This window comes from Mixophyes fleayi, chromosome 4, assembly GCF_038048845.1.
Source record: "Mixophyes fleayi isolate aMixFle1 chromosome 4, aMixFle1.hap1, whole genome shotgun sequence".
In the NCBI taxonomy this organism is placed as follows: domain Eukaryota; kingdom Metazoa; phylum Chordata; class Amphibia; order Anura; family Limnodynastidae; genus Mixophyes; species Mixophyes fleayi.
Genome location: NC_134405.1, coordinates 64,739,954 through 64,765,229, shown reverse-complemented (window position 1 = coordinate 64,765,229; position 25,276 = coordinate 64,739,954). Strand labels below are relative to the sequence as shown.

Here is a 25,276-nt window from a genome sequence, read left to right as displayed (position 1 = left end):
GCATGTAAAATCCAAAAAGCCCAAGTTAAGAAAAAGTAGCAAAAAGAGAAACTTTAAATCATCTGAGGAGAAACGTAAAGTTGCCAATATGCCATTTACGACACGGAGTGGCAAGGAACGGCTTAGGCCCTGGCCCGTGTTCATGACTAGTGGTTCAGCTTCACCCACGGATCTTAGCCCTCCTCCTCCTCCCCCCCCCCCTACAAAAAATTGAAGAGAGTTATGCTGTCAGCAACAAAACAGCAAACAACTCTGCCTTCTAAAGAGAAATTATCACAAATCCACAAGGCGAGTCCAAGGATGTTGGTGGTTGTCAAGCCTGACCTTCCCATCACTGTACGGGAAGAGGTGGCTCGGGAGGAGGCTATTGATGATGTAGCTGGCGCTGTGGAGGAACTTGATGATGAGGATGGTGATGTGGTTATTGTAAATGAGGCACCAGGGGGGGAAACAGCTGATGTCCATGGGATGAAAAAGCCCATCGTCATGCCTGGTCAGAAGACCAAAAAATGCACCTCTTCGGTCTGGAGTTATTTTTATCCAAATCCAGACAACCAATGTATGGCCATATGTAGCTTATGTAAAGCTCAAATAAGCAGGGGTAAGGATCTTGCCCACCTAGGAACATCCTCCCTTATACGTCACCTGAATAACCTTCATAGTTCAGTGGTTAGTTCAGGAACTGGGGCTAGGACCCTCATCGGTACAGGGACACCTAAATCCCGTGGTCCAGTTGGATACACACCAGCAACACCCTCCTCGTCAACTTCCTCCACAATCTCCATCAGATTCAGTCCTGCAGCCCAAGTCAGCAGCCAGACTGAGTCCTCCTCAATACGGGATTCATCCGAGGAATCCTGCAGCGGTACGCCTACTACTGCCACTGCTGCTAGTCGGTCATCTTCCCAGAGGGGAAGTCGTAAGACCGCTAAGTCTTTCACAAAACAATTGACCGTCCAACAGTCGTTTGCCATGACCACAAAATACGATAGTAGTCACCCTATTGCAAAGCGTATAACTGCGGCTGTAACTGCAATGTTGGTGTTAGACGTGCGCCCGGTGTCCGCCATCAGTGGAGTGGGATTTAGAGGGTTGATGGAGGTATTGTGTCCCCGGTACCAAATCCCCTCGAGATTCCACTTCACTAGGCAGGCGATACCAAAAATGTACAGAGAAGTACGATCAAGTGTCCTCAGTGCTCTTAAAAATGCGGTTGTACCCACTGTCCACTTAACCACGGACATGTGGACAAGTGGTTCTGGGCAAACGAAGGACTATATGACTGTGACAGCCCACTGGGTAGATGCATCCCCTTCCGCAGCAACAGCAACAGCTGCATCAGTAGCAGCATCTACAAAATGGCTGCTCATGCAAAGGCAGGCAACATTGTGCATTACAGGCTTTAATAAGAGGCACAACGCTGACAACATATTAGAGAAAATGAGGGAAATTATCTCCCAGTGGCTTACCCCACTTAGACTCTCATGGGGATTTGTGGTGTCAGACAATGCCAGTAACATTGTGCGGGCATTAAATATGGGCAATTTCCAGCACGTCCCATGTTTTGCCCACACCATTAATTTGGTGGTGCAGCATTACCTCAAGAGTGACAGGGGTGTGCAGGAGATGCTTGCGGTGGCGCGCAAAATTGCTGGACACTTTCGGCATTCAGCCAGTGCCTACCGCAGACTAGAGGCACATCAAAAAAGCTTGAACCTGCCCTGCCATCACCTCAAACAAGAGGTTGTGACGCGCTGGAACTCCACCCTCTATATGCTGCAGAGGATGGAGGAGCAGCAAAAGGCCATTCAGGCCTACACAGCCACCTACGACATAGGCAAAGGAGTGGGGATGCGCCTCAGTCAAGCGCAGTGGAGACTGATTTCCGTGTTGTGCAAGGTTCTGCAGCCATTTGAACTTGCCACACGAGAAGTCAGTTCCGACACTGCCAGCTTGAGTCAGGTCATTCCCCTGATCAGGCTGTTGCAGAAGCAGCTGGAGAAAGTGAGGGAGGAGCTGGTAAGCCATTGCGATTACACCAAGCATGTAGCTCTTGTGGATGTAGCCCTTCGTATGCTTTGCCAGGATCCGAGGGTGGTCACTCTTTTAAAGTCAGAGGAATACATTCTGGCCACCGTGCTCGATCCTCGGTTTAAAGCGTATGTTGTGTCTCTGTTTCCGGCGGACACAAGTCTACAGCGGTGCAAAGACCTGCTGGTCAGGAGATTGTCCTCTGAAGAGGACTGTGACATGCCAACAGCTCCACCCTCATTTTCTTCCACATCTATGGCTGCGAGGAAAAAGCTCAGTTTTCCCAAAAGAGGCACTGGCGGGGATGCTGATAACATCTGGTCCGGACTGAAGGACCTGCCAACCATTGCAGACATGTCTACTCTCGCTGCATTGGATGCTGTCACAATAGAAAAAATTGTGGATGATTACTTTGCTGACACCATCCAAGTAGACATGTCAGACAGTCCATATTGTTACTGGCAGGAAAAAAAGGCAGTTTGGAAGCCCCTGTACAAACTGGCTCTATTTTACCTGAGTTGTCCCCCCTCCAGTGTGTACTCGGAAAGAGTTTTTAGTGCAGCGGGGAACCTGGTCAGTGAGCGGCGAAGGAGGTTGCTTCCTCATAACGTTGAAAAAATGATGTTTATAAAAATGAATAATCAATTCCTCAATGAAGTACAGCACTGCCCTCCAGATACTACAGAGGGACCTGTGGTTGTGGAGTCCAGCGGGGACGAATTGATAATGTGTGATGAGGAGGAAGTACACACTGTAGGGGGAGAGGAATCAGAGGTTGAGGATGAGGACGACATCTTGCCTCAGTAGAGCCTGTTTAGTCTGTACAGGGAGAGATGAATAGCTTTTTTGGTGTGGGGGCCCAAACAAACCAATCATTTCAGCCAAAGTTGTTTGGTAGGCCCTGTCGCTGAAATGATTGGTTTGTTAAAGTGTGCATGTCCTATTTCAACAACATAAGGGTGGGTGTGAGGGCCCAAGGACAATTCCATCTTGGAACTTTTTTTTTTGCATTATATGACCAATCAACAGTCGTTTGCCATGTTCAAAAAGTAAAACCAAATGTAAAAAAATTCAAGAAATTAAACCAAAAGTAAAATGCCGTGTCATAATTTAAAACAAGAGGTATTGACGTGCTCTAAAACTACTGTATTGTTGTTTATATTTTATAAACACTACACTTGAAAGCTTGAGTCTTTCAATAGAAAAGTAACTGTCCATTGCATGAATATTTGCAACAGGGACAATTTTAGGGTTAAGAAAGTCAACTAATAACACTTCGACGCTGTCTGTCTTTATAAACACTACACTTGGAAGTTGGAGGAGGTATTGTGGCCCCGGCACCAAATTTACTACCGGGGCCACTCCACTGTGCAGTCCATATTTAGGTGTATCAGATATTAAACAACGGTGACAGTTGATGCCCAATTTTTTAATTATATTGTGGCCTCGGTACCAAATTGTGTACCGGGGCCACCACACTACGCAGTCCAGATACTTGTTTGGTGGAATTCAGACCAGTTGAGGGTTTTATTATTATATTGTGTGGACCACTCTATCTATACCACACTACAACTCTATACCACTCTATTTCATACTTTAATTCTATTTCATACTTTAATTCTATTACTAATTAATTACCATAAAGAGGAACAAAATAAACCAATTTTACCAAAAGTATAATATGACTTAGACTTACAAACACTACACTTGAAAGATCGTGCCTTTAAATGAAAAAGTCAGTCTTCATTGCACGACTATGTGCAACAGGGACAGTTTTTTGGGTTTACAAAGTCAAACAATAACACTTTGACCCTGTCTGTCTGGGATCTCAATGACGAATTGTCTGTACCATGTTTGGAGGAGGTATTGTGGCCCCGGTATCAAATTGGGTACCGGGGCCACCCCACTATGCAGTCCAGATACTTGTTTGGTGGAATTCAGACACGTGGAGGGTTTTTTAATTATATTGTGGCCTCGGTACCAAATTGTGTACCGGGGCCACCACACTACGCAGTCAAGATAGATAGATGCGTATTGCGTATCATAGATAAAGTACATTCAGTGGTGTGGGGCAAATTGAAAAATATTCAAAATGCACTGACATTATCAAAAACAAGAGGTTGTCACACGCTAAAACTCCAACATGTATATGATGGAGAGGATGGAGGAGCAGCCGTATGTGTAGTGTAATGCAGATCTGTTGAAGGTTTTTTATATATTTTATTGTGGTGCCCAGTGCCCACTCCTCTACGCAGTCCAGGTACAATTATTGGTGCGAATCATAAAAGTTCAGGGTTTTTAATATATTGTGGTGACCCACTCCTCTACGCAGTCCAGGTACAATTATTGGTGCGAATCATAAAAGTTCAGGGTTTTTAAGATATTGTGGTGACCCACTCCTCTACGCAGTCCAGGTACAATTATTGGTGCGAATCATAAAAGTTCAGGATTTTTAATATATTGTGGTGACCCACTCCTCTACGCAGTCCAGGTACAATTATTGGTGCGATTCATAAAAGTTCAGGGTTTTTAATATATTGTGGTGACCCACTCCTCTACGCAGTCCAGGTACAATTATTGGTGCGATTCATAAAAGTTCAGGGTTTTTAATTTATATTGTGGTGACCCACTCCTCTACGCAGTCCAGGTACAATTATTGGTGCGAATCATAAAAGTTCAGGGTTTTTAATATATTGTGGTGACCCACTCCTCTACGCAGTCCAGGTACATTTATTGGTGCGATTCATAAAAGTTCGGGGTTTTTAAGATATTGTGGTGACCCACTCCTCTACGCAGTCCAGGTACATTTATTGGTGCGATTCATAAAAGTTCGGGGTTTTTAAGATATTGTGGTGACCCACTCCTCTACGCAGTCCAGGTACATTTATTGGTGCGAATCATAAAAGTTCAGGGTTTTTAATATATATTGTGGTGACCCACTCCTCTACGCAGTCCAGAAAGATACCTTGTTGCAACGTTTTGGACTAATAACTATATTGTGAGGTGTTCAGAATACACTGTAAATTAGTGGAAATGCTTGTTATTGAATGTTATTGAGGTTAATAATAGCCTAGGAGTGAAAATAAGCCCAAAAACTTGATTTTTAAACTTTTTATGTTTTTTTCAAAAAAAATCCGAATCCAATACCTTAAATCCGAACCGAGACCTTTCGTCAAGTGTTTTGCGAGACAAATCCGAACCTCAAAAATAACGAAAATCCGGATCCAAAACACAAAACACGAGACCTCAAAAGTCGCCGGTGCACATCCCTAATTGTTATAACTTATTACTGAGATTAATGTGCAGCCCTTTTGAAGGTGATAGAGCTTCCCCATGCGGCCCCTGAAGTATATCAGGTTGCCAATTGCTGGTTTAGAACAACTTCTTCACCTAAATATTAGTAAATGAATCATATAGTCCTAATTCTACACATCCACTAACAGTAACCCAATTTCTACATGTATCTAAAACTATAGAATTATGTAATCTATTGCACTAAGTGTCTGACATCTTGCAATGAGGAAATTTCCCTTCTTGTGCAACAGTGGAGCTTATAAAATACAGGTGATGCAGTTATTGGTATAAACATTTATTTCTGTAGAACATATCTGGGTAGAAAATATGTTCTCTCCCTCTGGACTGACAAAATGTCCTTGGCAGATAAGTAAAACCCAGCGACTAGAAAAATTACACTCACTGTGGAGATGAACATAAGGGTTCTTAAAACGGTTCTCTCCTAGGGGCCTATTCAATATCATCCCCCCCCAGAGGCAGCTGAGCATTACTGGCGATACTGGCCTGGAGCAGTAAGTGTAAACTTACTGCTGATCGTGGGCGAGTCTCTGCAGTTGTGCACATGTGAGTCGGCTTGCCCAGATTTGGACTCTCAGTTCTACTTTATAAATAAGTATAAATATATTTTATTTTAAAAATTAAATATTTTTCAATATTAATACCTTAAAACTTTATTCTAAGATGAGTTGGTGTTCAACAGAACAGATATTTGGCATACAAGTACCATCACATTAGGAGTATTCACTTTAATGTATAGGGTGATGCAATAACAAACCCTATATCTACCCCATGCAGTAGGTCCTGGGAGCCTGTAACCTCTAAGAGCAGGGAGGATGCAAGGGTGCACTGTATAAATCTCTCTCTACACTTGCAGCCTGTAGGACAGGAAGGTCTTGCTCCTCACCATCCGGTCTGACCACTATGCAGATGGACTGAGCAGCTGAAATGATTTCAGTTTTAACTCCCCAGAGATCTGTTGCTCACATATTATCCAACCCCCCTATACCTCTCTCCTGCTATTACTGTTCCCCCATCATTAACTGCTCTATAACACTATCTATTAATACCTAGTCACACTATTATGACATAGTTTGACAAAATGAATATTCACAAATCGTGTTATATTAACATATCTTTAATATTTATTCTATTCCCTTACTTAAACACTCCTACGTATATCTTGATTATATGCAATTGCCCATTATGTATACCCTATCTTAAATTCATATGTTTCCCAAAACGTTACAAGCTTTCTATCTGTGTTTTTGCCACAATATTTATTGAATTGGTATCTAAAATAATATAAGATGAAAAAATAATGTGGCCGGGTCCTGAGTACCGGCCGCCACATGAGTGCGGTGGCCATCTTGAAATGGACTTCGGCACCGAGGGGTTAAATCACTGGCGCTACCTGCAACGTGAAAGGTTATAAATTATTTTATTTTTTATATTAAATAAAAATGTTTTATATGTGTGCAGTGCAGCAACGAGGGGAGAGTAAAAAGTATAATTTAAATGTGAAATGTATATGTGTAGGCACTGCAGCGCCGGTTAAGAATCAGCGCTCAGCGTTGAAGGGGTTAGCTATGTATATTTTAAATGTAAAGGTGTATAAAGTGTTTGCAATGTATGTGTAGGGATGTTTAAAAGAAATGTAAATAGATATATGGATGACCTGATTTTTAGATCTTCCTATAAGTTTAATGACTATTGTACCATATGGTTTGATTGGTTAGAATTTCAAGAGTCAGGAAGATATGCTGCCTTATCTAAGTAATCTTCCTCCCATTATTCTATTGAATATCATCTACTTTTCATCTATGACTGGATCTTTGCTCTTAGGTCCCTGCCCCTCCCTCCCCTCTCCTCCATTCCCTTCCCTTCCCCCTCCCTTCCCCTCCCCCTTCCCCCTCCCTTCCATCCTGTTTTATTTTTGATCAATTTTCTTATGTAATACTAATGTTTAACTTACAAGGGCATTTACTCATGCAAATGTGAGAATATGTAATTTTGGTAGTCTCATACTTGGCTGCATAACTTTAGTGCTGGCTATATCTAATGTGGTTTTGTCTTCCATGCACTTTGTTAAGTGTCATCTCATGTGATTGCCTTTGGTCTTTACAATTGTATTTTCTGAAACTGTATTCAATAAAAAGTTATTGTATAAAAAAATAAAATAAATGTAAAGAGAACTTACCCAGTCCATGCTGGTCCAGCGGGGGCTGCAGAGGCAGCCCTGAATCCTTCACCCCCAGCTTCAGTGGCTCCCGGAGGGACTTCCACACCAGACTCCTGCAATCAAACACCTCCAGGAGGTGCAGCGCCTCCTGGGGGTCTCAGGAAGCTAAGTCCCTTGCTGGAGCTCAAAGAGCTTCAACTAGCGACAGGACAGGGGCTGTTGCCCCGGGATCTGGCTGCTCTCCCCTGGTACCATTTTCATCCAGGGAGCAGAGCCAAACCCTGGAGCAGGGTCCCTGGAAGTAAGTTTGGGCCAGAGATTTAAAAGATAAATCGCTCGCCCCAGACAGACAGGGACCAGGGGAGGAGAGTGGGCTGAGCACCCCTCTCCCTGGTTGCTCGTGGACAGGGGGGAAATACACTCCCTCCTGCCACTAGTATCTATATAAAAAAGTGTTAAACTCTCTGGGTTGATTCACATGCAGGCTGCATGAATCAGACTAGATTGGAGGATGGATTACCTCCTGCTAAGACTAGTCTCCAGATGTGTATAAAAATAGCTGTTTTGTATTAAAAGTTTTCTTCTTGTTTCATCTGACCTGATCACTGGTACCTTCAACCAGGGCGAGCAAATAAACATCACTTGCTTCAAAGACCTGCTTGGAAACTTGTCTCTCCCTGTGACCTACAGATTAGACCCAACACTAATCCATTCCCAGCTGTTCTGAAATTTGGACCCAGCTTTCCGGTACCACCGCTCTGCCCGCTACCCAGCAGCTCTGGCCAGTGTGATAGGCCAGGGGGGGTCCATCCACAGCAACCCTGATCCATAGGAAGAAGTCAGGGGTATCAGCCCAGGTACACCAGCAATGGGGTACATTAGCAGCGACAGTTATCCAGAGGAAACACGGTTCTGGATGCCAGTAAGGAGTCCAGTGGTGGCAGCAATTGTAAGCCCCTCCTACTGCGGTTAGAGGGCGCATTTGGGATACCGAAAGGGAACGGTGGCAAAGTAAGCCCAGCCAGTTCAACAGACAGGGTGGCATAGGCGGTCCATCCTGTCACAAATTATCTCCATTTTTACACCTCAATTTAATAGCTCTGATCTTCGATGATTAGCTACAGTATTAAGACTCCTTCACACAGTTGTTGAAAAACAATATTTGAAATATTGGACAAAACCATCTACTTTATCCACTCTTTAAACAGATTGTTAGTGCATTTATCAACGCATTCCCATCGGGTTGGGTACCATTTGACGATGGTGGCAATAGCGACATTGTGTATACCTCAAAAAAAATATGGCGATTTCAAGAATGTCTACAAAAAGAAAATGACTTGGATGTATGCTGTCATTTTTAGTGTAAGTCATCATTTTCTTTTTGCAGCTATTTTTGAAATCAACGTTTTTTTGGAGGTTTAACCAATGTCAGTATACTGGTGGTCATTAATATGACTAACACCATTCCCATCAGCATAGTGTATTATGTATTTATTAAGCTTTCCCATAGAATTCCAGTGCATTTTCCTGAGTGTCGATGCTTTTGAACGCTGCAAAATTGACACGTAACAAAGGACTGGATTGTCATAAAGTGTCAGTCAGCTTACATTATTTGTTTTTAGTACTCAGTGGCTAAACGATTATGAATATGATTGTATGACACATATATTACGCAGTCCACCAAGATGCGCACTGAGGCGGCCACTACTTAATTGGTCCCGGGAGCAAGTGATCTAAATTATCTAGGGCCACCTTTGTTAAATACAAACAACGGAAATACAGTGTTTTGGTTTCTGTTCTTTTCAGCAGGGATATAACTAGTCAGAAGATGTGCAAGTAATGCAGGCACATTCAGCTATCACAGTTATCACATCTTCACAGATTTCTGAAGGATAACTCTGCCCAAATTACAAAATCAAATCAAGATGTTGTTAAGTTAATGTCTATCTACATACTAAAGTTTTGGTTCCAAAGCTATAACCTTCTTATAGATCAATGGTCTCGGTGGTTGACGAACTATTGACCAATTCAGATTTGTTTTGAGTGATTGCTGGCGTCATTCCCTTGTGGCAGCGTCACTAGTCAATGATGCACAGACGTCCCTCGCTATCTCCCCACCTGTCCATCCCTCCCACTTACTCCCTGCAGATGTCACACTGCCATGTCCCCTGTTTTTAGGCCGGCTCACCCCCAAAGAAAGGGAAAGTAGTAATTCTTTCACCGCTCACTACTTGCAGGGCAAAGTGATGTTGGAATTTCCCCTGACCCTTCCGCTACATTTCCATTACAAATTTCCTGTGCAGCCACAGAAAGTACAGCAGCAATGTAAAATGACATATTTTAAAAGTATGATAAAAACCAAACCTCTTAAAAGAGTCTGTTGGGAAGGGTAATATTTACCCTTAAAATGCCAAGCACGTAAGTTCCAGGTTTGTAAAATGGGGCTAGAGATTTCAAGCAAGTTAAGTCTCACATACCTGGCTTCATTCACTGTCTGATTCATGAGGGATTCTTTTAAACCCTAACCCTCAACAAATTCTATATTTTCATCTTTGTGTTTTATAATTTTATTTCAGTAAAAAACTTTTCATATATATAATTTTTAATGTTCATATGCACCATTGTATTAATATTTAGGAGCTTGCCTACATTCCTTCCCCACAATTACTTAGGAAAAAGCACAGTTATTGGAGCAGCAAATTCGCTTCCTATTTTCACCATCACTGCTAGTCATGTTGGTATCAGAACATAGGAAGCGAAAGCCCTAAGATGTCCTGAAACAGACGGAGGCCTCGAGGCTCCATTACACCCCTGCAATATCAAAAAACAGAAGCAATTGCTCTACTCCTATAAGGAAGCTGCACATCCTTTCTTAGGCAAGTGTGTGGGGCTTAGTTTTTAGCGAGAGCCTCCATAATGTGCAGAGGGGTAGGCAAAGTTCCCCAGTGCTAAAGAGTGCCCTGCAGATATTGATACAATGGTATGTACGAAAAGTAAGAAAATGAAAATGATTTAATGAACAACAAAAATATGAAAAAAACTGAAAAAATAATTTAAAAAATATGAAAAACATTATTTTCTGAAGTATAAAAACCTGCCTATTTGTTTACTATTTCCCCTTGTAGCAAGTTGTAGATCATCCAACCCCTGGGATTCTCTATTACAACCTGATAATCGCTGATGACCCATGCCACTTTGAAAATTGGGGATAATCCTTATTTCAACACCAATAGTGTTCAAAATGGCATTGACCAATAGCTATTATCAGGTAATAGTAGGTGTCCTATGTTACTCCGATAACACCCATGCCAAGGAATTGATGCCAACATTTCACCTTAGATAGCAATCCCAAGTGCCAGTTACACATATCCACCAGCTACATTACTCGGAGTATAAAAAAAACTAACAACCAACTTCAACTATGGTATTGGGAGTTATAGGACAATTTTGGGTTGTAATTTTCTGATGGTCTCCTGGTGCTTTTTTACATTAATATTTTGCACATGAGCGATATTCTTATGCAGGACTGGTACCGACCCCCAAACACAATGTTATAGAAGAGTAAAATGTCAAACCATAAATTGATACTTATATTATCATACTCCCTTTTAGGGACAACAATGTCTCAATTCTTACTGTGTGAAATAATTCATCAGCTCAACAGTTCCTTATATTTATAATGTTTAGAAATGTTCTTTGGTATAAAGCTTTTTAAAATGGTATCAAACAGAGTGCAGTAAAATAAATATGCACTCAAAGTTGAATATGTTTGGAATACTCCTTTTCAGGAACAATGTCATCAGCAGCAGCTATTTATATAGCGATACTAATTCCACTGTGCTGTACAGAGAACTCACTCACATCAGTCCCTGCCCCATTGGGGCTTATAGTCTAAATTCCCTAACACACACACACACACACACACACACACACACACACAGACAGAGACCAAGAGAGAGGCTAAGGTCAGTTTAATAGCAGCCAATTAACTTACTAGTATGTCTTTGGAGTGTGGGAGGAAACCGGAGCACCCAGAGCAAACCCACACAAACACTGGGAGAACATACAAACTCCACACAGATAAGGCCCAGTTCATTTAATGGCTCTGATGAAATCGCCACTAGTGAAGAACAGCAAGAAAGGCAATAGGAGATTTAATTCATCTGGACCTGGACTTTAATTCTAGACACTCATCTATACAGTCTATCTATAGAAGCAACATGATTCTCTACATCATGGAGAGTAAGCGATCAACTACCTCTTCACAAGGAACCATGAGCAGAATTCTCCAATGAATGCAGATGACAATGTTACCTGAGGTGAGGAGCAGGTGAGCATCTCCTTCCATCTCACATGAAGATACGTTGCCAAATTTTTCAGTTTGCTGCGGTATATGAACATTGGGCTCTCTCGAATGTTGCTACAAATATGTCTCTGCAGGTTGACACACAAATAATGCAGATTACCCTGTCAAAATAGCAATATATGGAAGATTTAGAAACAGCAAAAGACAGAAACTAGAAATATTGTATGTCATTTATTCTGTCGTTATTCTGTCTCCTAGATTGGAGGAAAATTTGCAAAAAAATCATCAATTTATGTTAAAGACTGATTGTCTAAATCTACTAAATGACTCCTCTGTAAATACCACAATCTGTACAAACAATTCTGAACAATATTTTTCCTATGATTAATATTGTCAAATTAAGTGTCCTGCTATAGGGTATAAAAAAAATCATATACACACAGTTTCACTAACATTGACAATTCCAGTATAAATGGACTAGATCGGCAATAAAGTCTATAAATATTTTGATAACTAGACAGAGGCTCTTATTTTAGCACATAGGTCACAATACTAGGTCCCTACTGGCTCTTTTACCCGTGCCATCCTGCAAAGAGTGCGCCCAGACTTAACCAGGAACGACTCTAGCACCTAACAAGTTTGATACCCAATATTGACAGTGTGGGTGCAAAGTTTCACACCTAGGTGAATATCTTATAGCATCAATAAAGTTTTTTTATTTAGTGCATTCTTCAACATCGATATACAACTTTTAAAGAATTCACAATACACTGTGCATCATATAACATAAAAAAAGGAACATATATAATACAATAAACATAATTAGAAAGCCATCCCAGGTGTTAGTGTCTAATTCTCCTTCTGCCAGCAATGCAGTCATCAACCCCAAATGTTACTCTGCTTTTAGGGGATACTGTGACAAGTTGGGGATGTCAGGATATTGAAACTATGGGGTTTAGCAGGCCGAACACCCCTTCTCACCCAAAGTGTGTTTTATATTGCTTTTATGTCAAATTATGCCAGGTGGAGTTGCACACACTGCTACAATTAGGTCTACATGTCTTGTTTGTGTACTGTTAGTTGTTTAATATGTCTTCTCACCGTTGCAACTATACCCTGGTAGCAGCTGTTCCATTGTGTCGTATCTTGCTTTTGCAGATGTGCTGGAGCCACACAGCACAGACTACCTGCAAGTGAGCTGGGGACTGGAGGAGGTCTACGGGCAACTCCTGGTAAATAGAAACACAAATCGAGGTGGGACTGTGGGATAAGTGAATGCCAATCTGAAGATGCACCACTGTGGAAAGAGTTTTAAAAAAAAGCTTTCTTTGTGGATCTGAAAAAGCAGGAGGACATTGAACTCAGTCCCTACCATGTGGGTAGAAAAGTGACTGAGACAAAGACACTGATGTGATATAGTAATGTGTGGTTCCCAGTGTGGTAAACCTTCTGATATTGTTGCATATTTGCTATTATTTTGTGTGCTGTATGTTTTGTATATATAATACAAGGGTGCATCTTTCACCCACTATTTGCTTAGATGATTTATTTAACCCAAGTTGAAGTACCGGGAAAGCCAGTATGGGTAGACCAGGTAGGCAGAGCAAACGTGGTTAAAAAATCACAACAGTATCTTCGGTGGTAGTCATTTCTACGACTACCATAACCCCAACACTACTCGCCCCGGCATCCTGATGACAAAACTGTTATAACCAACATCTTCCTATTCCTGACTGTTGAAAAAGCTGAAGTGCTAGTACTGCCCACCCAACCATAGTGTGGCACACAGAATGACGTCAGTTGTAAGCGCGACACTATTATTGGTGGTGGTAAGTGGGCAATGCAAGTATGCATCTGCAGGACAATAGTTTTTACTAATCCTTCTACATTCTTGTGCCGGAGCATACTTGCATTGCCCCGTTATCATCGAAATTTAGTACCCAAACCTCACAGATACACACAAGGAGAGAGGTCAGTGGAGGTATAGCAGTTAGGTCAGATTCTCCTGTTCCTTAATGGTAAGATGGCAATAAGAGTTCCAGAGAGTTAAGCAGAATAAGCAGAATACATAACACCCAGCTAGTACTGTCAGCCTCCAAGTCTCTTAGAAGGCTCCATGCCACAGTCTTTTATGTCCCCTCTGGTCCCCACGATATGGGGTGCTGGTTATCAGTGGGACACATGCTCCTCAGCTACCAAGATTTGTGGTCCTTATCTTCTGGGGCTGGATTTGGGCCAAACCACTACCTCACATACTCCTGGATCATCTGCCCAAAGTTCAGAGATAAAAGGGATGCACAATACATACTTCACCTATTCAACAAAAGGGTCATTCACAGATGATTAGACTTCCTCCTAGAAATACATTTTTAGTCTTTTCGGTTATCTTGGAATTCTGGATGGATGGGAATATATGGTCCAATATGGCCACGAACGCACCTGAAGTAGATGCAATTGAGACTAAATTTCTCTCTAGGAGAAAGCTCTGTGCAAGTTCTCAGTGTCCTCTGGGTGGCTCCTTCATGAACTATATAGTTTTAACAAAAATAATATATATATATATATATATATATATATATATATATATATATATATATATATATATATAGATATATACATACATACATACATATATACATATACATATATACACACACACACACACACACACACACAAGGGAATGTGTTACCAGCATTTCTGCCAATGAGAATGGGTCACAGACAGGCTTTACCTCTCATTAACAGTGTCTGGTACTCCACTCTCGTCACGACATAGCACAAAGATATTTGATATTGGAAGCATACACTCACCAGATTTTCTGATGATGGAATTTCCGTACCAACTACATTATTGGTCAAAGTAAGAAGAGTATGACACAAGTAGTAAGCCTAAAAAAAACAAAACAAAAAAGGATTAGGCATATTTCCTGTTATAGAAATCTATAAATTGAAATGAAATTTATTTTTGTATGTTAAACTATTTAACTTAGAACTGGAAACATAAGATTTAACTTAGGAGGTATTTGTATGTTGCATGTGTTTAACTCATTTAACTAACAAGGCAAAGTTTTTGAGACTCTTGCTCCTTTCATACAAAACTGGTTGGGTTTAACAGAGTGGGCCTTCAACCTCTAGCATATCTCCAATGCATTTTGTTATCATTATTTTTTACCACACTGGTCATTATTGTGCAGTTAGCCATTAATATGGGTAAAACTAGCAACCAAGTGACAGACAAGAGAGCAGAGGTGAGCCATACAACATAAATGGAAAACTGGTTGTACAAAATAAGCAGGTAAAAAAAAAGAAGCGTCCGCGGCGGTGCTGTATTGTATACACCACCACCGCGGACGCTTATTTGAGAGCGCCGCGGCTGCTGTATAGTATAGTGCAGCCGAAACGGAGCTGCCGCGCAGGCCGGATAAAGCTGTAAATCTGCAATGGAGCAGACAGCGGACACCACAAAATTTTAGCTGGGAAGTAGAATTCCTGATGAAAGGCAGAGTCAAATACCAGGAAAGAGGTCAGTCCAGGCAGCAATCTGCATAGTTGGGATAACAGGCAAAGGGTCAACCCAGGCAACAATCAGGGATGGTCAGGTCACAAGCACAGGCAGAAGTCAAATCAAAGTAACAAACTGGAGCAGGCTCTTCACAGAGCTAGCAGAGAAACAACAACAGCCAGGAACAAACAATGAACTGCAAGGAACACTGACTGAGGCAAGCATATAAAGCAGTGGAACAGGTGCAGGCACTAATCAGGGAAGGAGATTAACTCCTGCAGGTGGGGTGGAATGTTCAAGGGCAAAACAGCAGCACCTCTGGTGGTATTGAGGTACTGCAGGCTGAAGCAAGATAAGGGCAGAGTCCTAACATATTTTAATGCTGTTTAAAACATATATGTTAGAGTAGGACCAGCATACAATGAGGTACCCTTGATGCTAGGATGCAGGCTTAAAAGTTTTGATCAAAATATCATCATCACCATTTATTTATATATCACCAATTCCACAAGGCTGTAGAGAGAATATTTGTCATTCACATCAGTCCCTACCCCACTTAGCCACCATGCTGCCCCAATATTAATTAATACCTCATATTTTCAATTTGCTAGACACACACAGATATACAGTGATAAGGACAAGCGTTGACAGCAAATGTCTTTTTGTTTTGTAAGGAGAGATGGACACATCTAAGTTCAGCAACAGTAATTCAATAAGACAACCGCACCTAGCTCAGAAACCAAAATCTATAACGGATGTTTAAATGATTCAAGCCTGCTTCTCTATAGCCTCTCTTACTTTGAGATACATGTGCTTCTAACGCCACTGATCTGCAAGACTTGGGGCTAGATTTACTAAGCTGCGGGTTTGAAAAAGTAGGGATGTTGCCTACAGCAACCAATCAGATTCTAGCTTTCATTTATTTAGTACCTTCTAAAAAATGACAGCTAGAATCTGATTGGTTGCTATAGGCAACATCCCCACTTTTTCAAACCCACAGTTTAGTAAATCTAGCCCTTGGTGTGGACAATAAGAAGCACAGGATTGGCTGAGGGTGCTGCTAAGGACACACCGGACAGGTATGTTATACACACATACACTTTACATATAAACTTTATCATGGCCCAAAATAGACCAAACATCTTATGATGTACACATAATTAGTGCCCTGAGATAGGCTAGTGGCTACTGTCAGTGCAGCTATTAAAATTGACCCTAGTCTCTCTTTCTCTCTCTCTCTCTCTCTCTCTCTGTCTGCGTGTCTACGATAGGGAATTTAGACTGTAAGCTCCAATGGGGCAGGGACTGATGTGAATTGAGTTCTCTGTACAGCGCTGCGGAATCAGTGGTGCTATATAAATAAATGATGATGATGAGCTAAAAAAAAAAGCATAAATTACATTTTTCAGAATATTCCTCTGAGCATTTTTCCCTCAAACTTTTCAGCTCTGAGTGTTTATGTGAACAACGGCTCACTTGAAAAATGCCATTAGAAGCCACATTCATATGAAAAAGTAAGTACATCCTCTTTCAAATCTGTGTTTTTACAAACCAGTACATAATTAACAATCTTCAAGTCCTCACAGAGACCTAAAATTTGCTAAAATCTAAACTCGTGACAAATAACACAAAACAGATTTTACAATTTCATTGTTAAGCACTTATAAAACAAAAAAAATCCTAATGAGATTTTTTTTCCTAATTAGGAGATTCAATTTAAGTAAAGCTCCAAGAGAAGATGCATATTTCTCATTTGACAAGTAAACTGAGATATGCAGATTATTATTTATTGCTGTACACCAGGGCCGTAACTAGGGCTGTGCGACAGGGGCGACCGCCCAGGGCGCAACGCTGAAGGGGGGCGCAATTTAGGAATATTTTAGATTAATTTGGTTAAAATTGAGGTCTAGGGGGGCGGCATTTGTCTTTCTCGCCCAGGGCACTAGAATTCTAAGTTACGGCTCTGCCAGTGTACACAATATGGGGAACTCATTAAATTCTGCAGATGACAAGAGCATGTGCACACACACAGTTGGTGATTCAGGAGCACCTCTCTTTTTATAAATTGTTTATTGGAGTAACATAAGGAAAACAAGAATTATAAAGTATAATGTAGAATTATAATGTAAAAATCATTGAAAGCAATCTCACACAGAAATATTTTTGTAGCTACAATCACTTTAAATCTCCTTGTAGCAATGAGGTCTAGCATAGCAAATACCAATAATACATGTGGTTTAATTATATAAAATGGTATATTTGTTATTTGGATAGAAGAGGGTCAGATTTAACACAAACCTTCCTAACAATAAATCTGAAGGCTTCTCTCCAACCTCTGCTCACCCAGGGTCTTTGAACAAATACAATGATATGTCATATCTAATTAAGCCCAACTTAAAGCCTAATCACCAAGCCAGTAACTGACCGAGTATTTATACTACAAAGAACAACAAGTCTGACTCCAAGGTGCTGCTAATAATGTATTGTATGCACTGCAGAGCGATACACAGGACAAAGTGGAGCTGGTGGGACACAAACATTTCAACATAGTTAAGGAATGGATGATGACAAAAATAGATCATGCACTTGTTATGCTTAGATATGTTATCAATGTTATGGCATAACTGTGAGCTGTTACAGCGTACAAATTAACCTATTAAGTTATATGTATTTTCATGCATTGCATAGGGAAGCTTGCGCTAGGATAACCGGAAGCAACCCTTTCATGTATAGGGAGAAGCCTGAAATCCAGCAAAAACACCCACTTTCTCCCTAGAATATAAATAAGGGCCTAAATTGTAAAGAAAACCTCAATATCTCCTTACTCTTTATGTTTAAGAGATAAATGAGACAGCAAGAAGTCCTATTATTTTGTTGGCATATGAATTCCTATGGTGCTCTGACTGCAGTCCTGAAAATGCCTGTTCCAAGCATCTGCATGGAGGTACTTTAGAAAAGCACCAGATTAAGTTTACATCAGACAAGTAGTCACATTTGTACAAGAATGTTGTAAAGTGCAGCCACATGATTCCCACCTATCTGTGTTGAACCACAGCTAGGTGGGCAACTTTCTACTTTTGTTCTTGGATCCTATAACAGTCTCAGACCAAGATTTCTGAACTGCAAAAGTGTAAATTTGAAGCACAAATTTTCTTTTGTGATACTATATGCCTACCTATGCTCAATTGTACCTGGTCTTACAGGGAAATGCATTCATTTGCTGACCTAGATGGCATCTGTTGGGGTGCAAAATCAATGTGAAGAGTGAGAAATTAGGCTGCTATGTGTGATAGGGCACAAGCTGGTGCTATATGTGATGGGGGCACAGGCTAGTGCTATGTGTGGTAGGGCACAAGCTGGTGCTATATGTGATGGGAGCACAGGCTGGTGCCATGTGTGATGGGAGCACAGGCTGGTGCCATGTGTGATGGGAGCACAGGCTGATGCCGTGTGTGATGGGGGCACAGGCTGGTGCCGTGTGTGATGGGGCCACAGGCTGGTGCCGTGTGTGATGGGGCCACAGCCTAGTGCTATGTGTGCTGGGGGCACAGCCTAGTGCTATGTGTGATGGGGGCACAGGCTGGTGCCGTGTGTGATGGGGGCACAGGCTCATGCTGTGTGTGCTGGGGGCACAGCCTAGTGCTATGTGTGATGGGGGCACAGCCTAGTGCCATGTGTGATGGGGTCACAGGCTAGTGCCATGTGTGATGAGGGCACAGGCTAGTGCCATGTGTGATTGAGGCACAGCCTTGTGTCATGTGTGATTGAGGCACAGCCTTGTGCTATGTGTGATGGGGCACAGGCTAGTGCTATGTGTAATGGGGCACAGGCTAGTGCTATGTGTGATGGGGCACAGGCTAGTGCTATGTGTGATAGGGCACAGGCTGGTGCTATATGTGATGGGGGCACAGGCTGGTGCCATGTGTGATGGGAGCACAGGCTGGTGCCGTGTGTGATGGGGGCACAGGCTGGTGCCGTGTGTGATGGGGCACAGGCTGGTGCCGTGTGTGATGGGGGCACAGGCTCATGCCATGTGTGATGGGGCACAGCCTCGTGCTATGTGTGATGGGGCACAGGCTGGTGCCGTGTGTGATGGAGGCACAGGCTCATGCTGTGTGTGCTGGGGGCACAGCCTAGTGCTTTGTGTGATGGGGGCATAGCCTAGTGCCATGTGTGATGGGGGCACAGGCTAGTGCCATGTGTGATGAGGGCACAGGCTAGTGCCATGTGTGATGGGGGCACAGCCTTGTGTCATGTGTGATTGAGGCACAGCCTTGTGCTATGTGTGATACGGCACAGCCTCGTGCTATGTGTGATGGGGCACAGGCTAGTGCTATGTGTGATGGGGGCACAGGCTAGTGCTATGTGTGATAGGGCACAGGCTGGTGCTATATGTGATGGGGGCACAGGCTGGTGACATGTGTGATGGGAGCACAGGCTGGTGCCATGTGTGATGGGGGCACAGGCTGGTGACATGTGTGATGGGAGCACAGGCTGGTGCCGTGTGTGATGGGGGCACAGGCTGGTGCCATGTGTGATGGGGCACAGGCTGGTACCGTGTGTGATGGGGGCACAGGCTCATGCCATGTGTGATGGGGGCACAGCCTCGTGCTATGTGTGATGGGGGCACAGGCTAGTGCCATGTGTGATGAGGGCACAGGCTAGTGCCATGTGTAATGGGGGCACAGCCTCGTGTCATGTGTGATGGGGGCACAGCTTCATGCTATGTGTGATGGGGGCACAGCCTCGTGCTATGTGTGATGGGGGCACAGCCTTGTGCTATGTGTGATGGGGCACAGCCTCGTGCTATGTATGATGGGGCACAGGCTAGTGCTATGTGTGATTGGGGCACAGCCCCGTGCTATGTGTGATGGGGGCACAGCTTCATGCTATGTGTGATGGGGGCACAGCCTCGTGCTATGTGTGATGGGGGCACAGCCTTGTGCTATGTGTGATGGAGGCACAGCCTTGTGCTATGTATGATGGGGCACAGGCTAGTGCTATGTGTGATGGGGCACAGGCTGGTGCCGTGTGTAATGGGGGCACAGGCTGGTGCTATGTGTGATGGGGGCACAGCCTAGTGCTATGTGTGATGGAGGCACAGCCTAGTGCTATGTGTGATGGGGGCACAGGCTAGTGCTATGTGTGATGGGAGCACAGGCTGGTGCCATGTGTGATGGGAGCACAGGCTGATGCCGTGTGTGATGGGGCACAGGCTGGTGCCGTGTGTGATGGGGCCACAGGCTGGTGCGGTGTGTGATGGGGCACAGGCTCATGCTGTGGGTGCTGGGGGCACAGCCTAGTGCTATGTGTGATGGGGGCACAGGCTAGTGCCATGTGTGATGGGGGCACAGGCTAGTGCCATGTGTGATGAGAGCACAGGCTAGTGCCATGTGTGATGAGGGCACAGGCTAGTGCCATGTGTGATGGGGGCACAGCCTCGTGTCATGTGTGATTGAGGCACAGCCTCGTGCTATGTGTGATGGGGGCACAGCTTTGTGCTATGTGTGATGGGGGCACAGCCTCGTGCTATGTATGATGGGGCACAGGCTAGTGCTATGTGTGATGGGGCACAGGCTGGTGCCGTGTGTAATGGCGGCACAGGCTGGTGCTATGTATGATGGGGGCACAGGCTAGTGCTATGTGTGATGGGGCACAGCCTAGTGCTATGTGTGATGGGGCACAGCTTTGTGTGTGATGGGGCACAGGCTAGTGCTATGTGTGATGGGGGCACAGCCTAGTGCTATGTGTGATGGGGGCACAGCCTAGTGCTATGTGTGATGGGGGCACAGCTTTGTGTGTGATGGGGGCACAGGCTAGTGCTATGTGTGATGGGGGCACAGCCTAGTGCTATGTGTGATGGGGGCACAGCCTAGTGCTATGTGTGATGGGGGCACAGCCTAGTGCTATGTGTGATGGGGGCACAGCTTTGTGTGTGATGGGGGCACAGGCTAGTGCTATGTGTGATGGGATAAAGGTCGGTGCATTATATGTGTGGAGTATAGGCTGTGTATCATGTTTGGTTGCACCACTGAAAAGCATTTGAACTTTACAATATATAACTGTCTGAATTGAAATGCTGTTAAATATATTTTGCGAATGTAAGTAGCACCACCCCTAAATACTTTGTTTTAGGACACTGTGTGTAGTCATACATTGTGCGTTAAAAAATGCTGGTTCCCAACATTTGACACTGGCTCCAAACTTTTGGAGAAATGTGTCCAAGCCTGCATAATTTATTAATCTTCTCTAAGCAGCTCAGCTCTCTGGAAAATGTAATCAGTGCTGTGTGATCAACAAGTCAAATTAGGCAAACAATTCTGAACCACTGTGCCAGGACAGATATGTGTCAACACGTGAGGCTGGATGTCACAAGAGTTTGGTAGTAACAGGAACAATATTTTAAATAAATGGAATAAAAGCAGTAGAGAGGATGTATGAAGCATGTCCACATGGCACACAAATTATGGAGTCTATAAATCAAGGACAAAAATAAATACGAGAACGTGCTAAAATGAATATATGAAGGGTGTTAACAAGTTAGAGGATGAAAGCATACTAGAGGATAACAAGAGGACATGCAGTGGAGGGTAGCAGGTTTAGCGGAAACATGAGGAAGAATTAGTTTACGGAAAGAGTAGTAGATAGGTACAACAGAGGTGGTATGGGCTAATATGGTAGTGACATTTAAATATACTTTTTTTTTTTAAATACTGTTTATTAATAACATTGTTTACAAATGAACAAAAACATTCAACAGGAATCCAGCAACAATAATAAATATATAGGTATGAGGCATATGTCATTTCCAAGTGCTACACATGAGATCATCAATAATCCTGTCCCAATGGTGCCTTTACATTATGAAGTTCACTATGTGCTGAATATAAACTGCAGATATGTTTTGCAATTACATTTCAAACAATAAGGGGAGGGGATTGTAGGGGGGAGAGAAGGAGAGTGAGGGGCAGTACAGGATGGTGTGGGGGGTGGAGAGAGACAAATGGGGGAATAAGAGAGGGGTAGCTGTGTACACAATATTATTCTTTAGCATCACAATCCCTGCTGGACACAGAGTAAAGGCACTTGTTCCCCATATTCACGGAAGTAGTGGCAGATAAGGAGTCTGCAGAGATCAGCACAGGAGGAACAGAGATGCCAGCAGCAGTGACAGTTGACCTCCACAGTGTCCAGCAGTGGCTAAGCAAATTTGTTTATGGCTTTATATTTATAAGGAGATGACTATGTGGGAGGTAAGGCACAGATCTGATTTCAAGAGCAGCCATATCTAACTTCTGTCCACCAATAATACCACTGTTCTAATCAATAGAATGGAAATTACTATACAATCAATATTTTCCATCAGAAAGACCTATTTGATCTAAACCGATCTTTAGCTGCAATTTTTGGGTTCATATAGAATGTTAATTGGTTTGGGTATTAGTTACTTTAATTTAGCACTCACACACAACTATATTAAGTAACTGGGCCAACAAAAACTGAACTGGATTTGTTAGACACCTGTTTAAATGGAATGGAACACACAGCCCGCCCAGTTTTTAGTTGTTCCTGATCTAGGACACTAAGCAAATAGTGCTCAGTGTGAATTACATAAACAAATATCTGTCCGCTAATATTCCGCTAACTAGGGTACACATTATACACATGCAAGCTGACTCCCCCAGGATATATACAAAAGGCGTTATTGCGCACTGGTGGCTGGCGCGTGATGCAGAATCATGTCATCCACCCTCAGTTTAAAGACTTCCGATCTGCATCTCTTAGATGGCAGGTCTTGGACCAATGTAGTAACCTTTTATATCAGTAACAGAAACTTTGCCTTGGGGGTCTACTTTTTAAATGGGATTGTATCTGGAGACAGCATATAGCAAATCTGGGAAAAACAGACCTTTCAAAAGCATGTTTGTTCCTGCACTCTGTATAATCATAGTTAAATCAAAGTTGCAGAATATTTACAAAGTTACTCTTGTTGTTAAAAAAAAAATTCACTGTTTAGAATCTTGGGAAAAATAAGATTATTTCTAATATTCGGCCATGTTTGCATCCAGTGGGCAAGACTGGAGTGATTTGCATTGCTAGTATCTAGTGGGTAGGAATGGACTGTGTGGCACTGACAGTACCCAATAAACATGAATAAAGTGAGTAAAGTCGCTAGGATCTAGTGGACACAAGTGTAGTAAATCGAGGTGCCAGTGGACACAAATGTAGTGAATCGAGGTGCCAGTGGACATAAATGTAGTAAATCGAGGTGCCAGTGGACACGAATGTAGTGAATCGAGGTGCTAGTGGACACGAATATAGTGAATCGAGGTGCTAGTGGACACAAATGTAGTAAATCGAGGTGCTAATGGACACAAATGTAGTAAATCGAGGTGCTAGCGGACACAAATAAAGCAAGTGATACTGCAAGCATCTAGTGAACATGAATGCAGAGACTGGTGTTTATAGTGTCTACTTCTCATGAACTAAGTGGCTGGTACTTCTTGTATCTATACCGATGAAGTAGTGAATATAAATGCCTAGGGGATATGCACACAGTGACTAGTGTTGCAAATATTTCATGGTCACAAATAGAGTGAGTAGTACTGCTAGTAACTAGGACATCAAAGGAAAGACTGGTGCTAATTTCTAAAGGACATTCATGGTGTGACTGAGGGTTCTAGTATGTAAATACAGTGACTGCTGCTGTTAGTATCTACAGGGAAAAAGAATAAAAAAGGCTTAAGCTTTTTAACACTTCTTGAATACATAACTTAGCAATTTTTTAACTATTATTACAGCTTGTGGTCTTTATAGCTATTGCCTGACTAGTACTCAATGGGTCAGATTCATCAAGAAACGCAAAGTGAACGCAATTTGCTTTTTTTAATTAAATTGGACGGAAATTGCACACAGGTACGCCCGTATTCAAGTTGAAGAGGATCTCAAGAAACATTCCTAGTGCAGGTGTAAGTATGCTCTTCTATATACAGACAGACAAAACACCCTGCAGGATACGCACAATGCATATGTATATTTAAAGTCCCATCAGAATCCACAGCTAAAAAAGTTATTATTCATTACTTTCACACCTGTTAATAATATAAGCATAATAAATATACATTTAAAATATATATATATATATATATATATATATATATATATATATATATATATTTTAACATGAAATACATAAATCAGGATGTTATTAATGCCTACTGTACATAAAATGCATATTTACAGCTGCACTTATTTACACTCGCCCTATAGCTGGTGCAAGTGATATGGCTGAAAGGCACGTATCTGAGAGATGCCCAGAGCTTGAATCAGATGGATGTGTGTGCTTGGACCTTGGCATGAGTTACTGTACACTGACTACGTACATACGGCCCTTCCCTCCCCTGGTGTATAGTCTACATCTGAGCATGCGCAGAGCACTTTTTACACAAAATACGGCACATATCGGCATTTACATTCCTTGAAGAGTCAGGGTCAATGTCCTGCCAAACCTATGTAACGCCCCCTGCGGGGAAAAGACAGGGACAGACGCACACAAAAGAATTTACCTTGTAAACGATGGTCACCTCCAGTCCGCTTCCACTTTCCCAGCTGCGATCCGATCCCAGCAGATCCGCAGCCGCAGTCACCTCCAATCACGTCCCTCTAAGATAGAGGCAGAGGTTACGGCCGTGCCTACCAGGTAAGGGCTGTCCGAGACTACGGCAAAGGACAAGGACACGGTCAGTCCAAGCTCCTTGCCGCCTCCTCACTTTGTTCTTGCCAAGACGCGGGGGACTACAGGCACTGAAGGCCAAGACTAATCCGAGGACTAATCCCGCCTCAAGTGCCTCACACACCTGCCGGTGAGGGCCTAACCGAAAGGAGGAATCGAGCGTGATACTCACCGGGACACTCCCACTTCCGATCCGGTTCTCCTGCACCTTCCCGACTCCTGCGGATGACA

At 42.8% G+C, this 25,276-nt stretch overlaps 1 protein-coding gene across 11 annotated transcripts in view; it reads right to left on the bottom strand.

The window, feature by feature from the left end:
- SEMA4C (semaphorin 4C) overlaps nucleotides 1–25,276 on the bottom strand; it is a 465,016-nt gene that overhangs the window by 41,959 nt on the left and 397,781 nt on the right. For 10 of the 11 annotated variants that reach the window (XM_075207325.1, XM_075207330.1, XM_075207327.1 and 7 more), the window contains 2 exons: nucleotides 14,622–14,699; nucleotides 11,819–11,971 (listed from right to left, as the gene is read on the bottom strand). In XM_075207325.1, the coding sequence (XP_075063426.1) occupies nucleotides 11,819–11,971; nucleotides 14,622–14,699 (231 nt within the window). Of the gene's footprint in view, nucleotides 1–11,818; nucleotides 11,972–12,911; nucleotides 12,989–14,621; nucleotides 14,700–25,276 lie in introns of those variants that run through there. The other variant, XM_075207332.1, reaches the window with a different exon arrangement.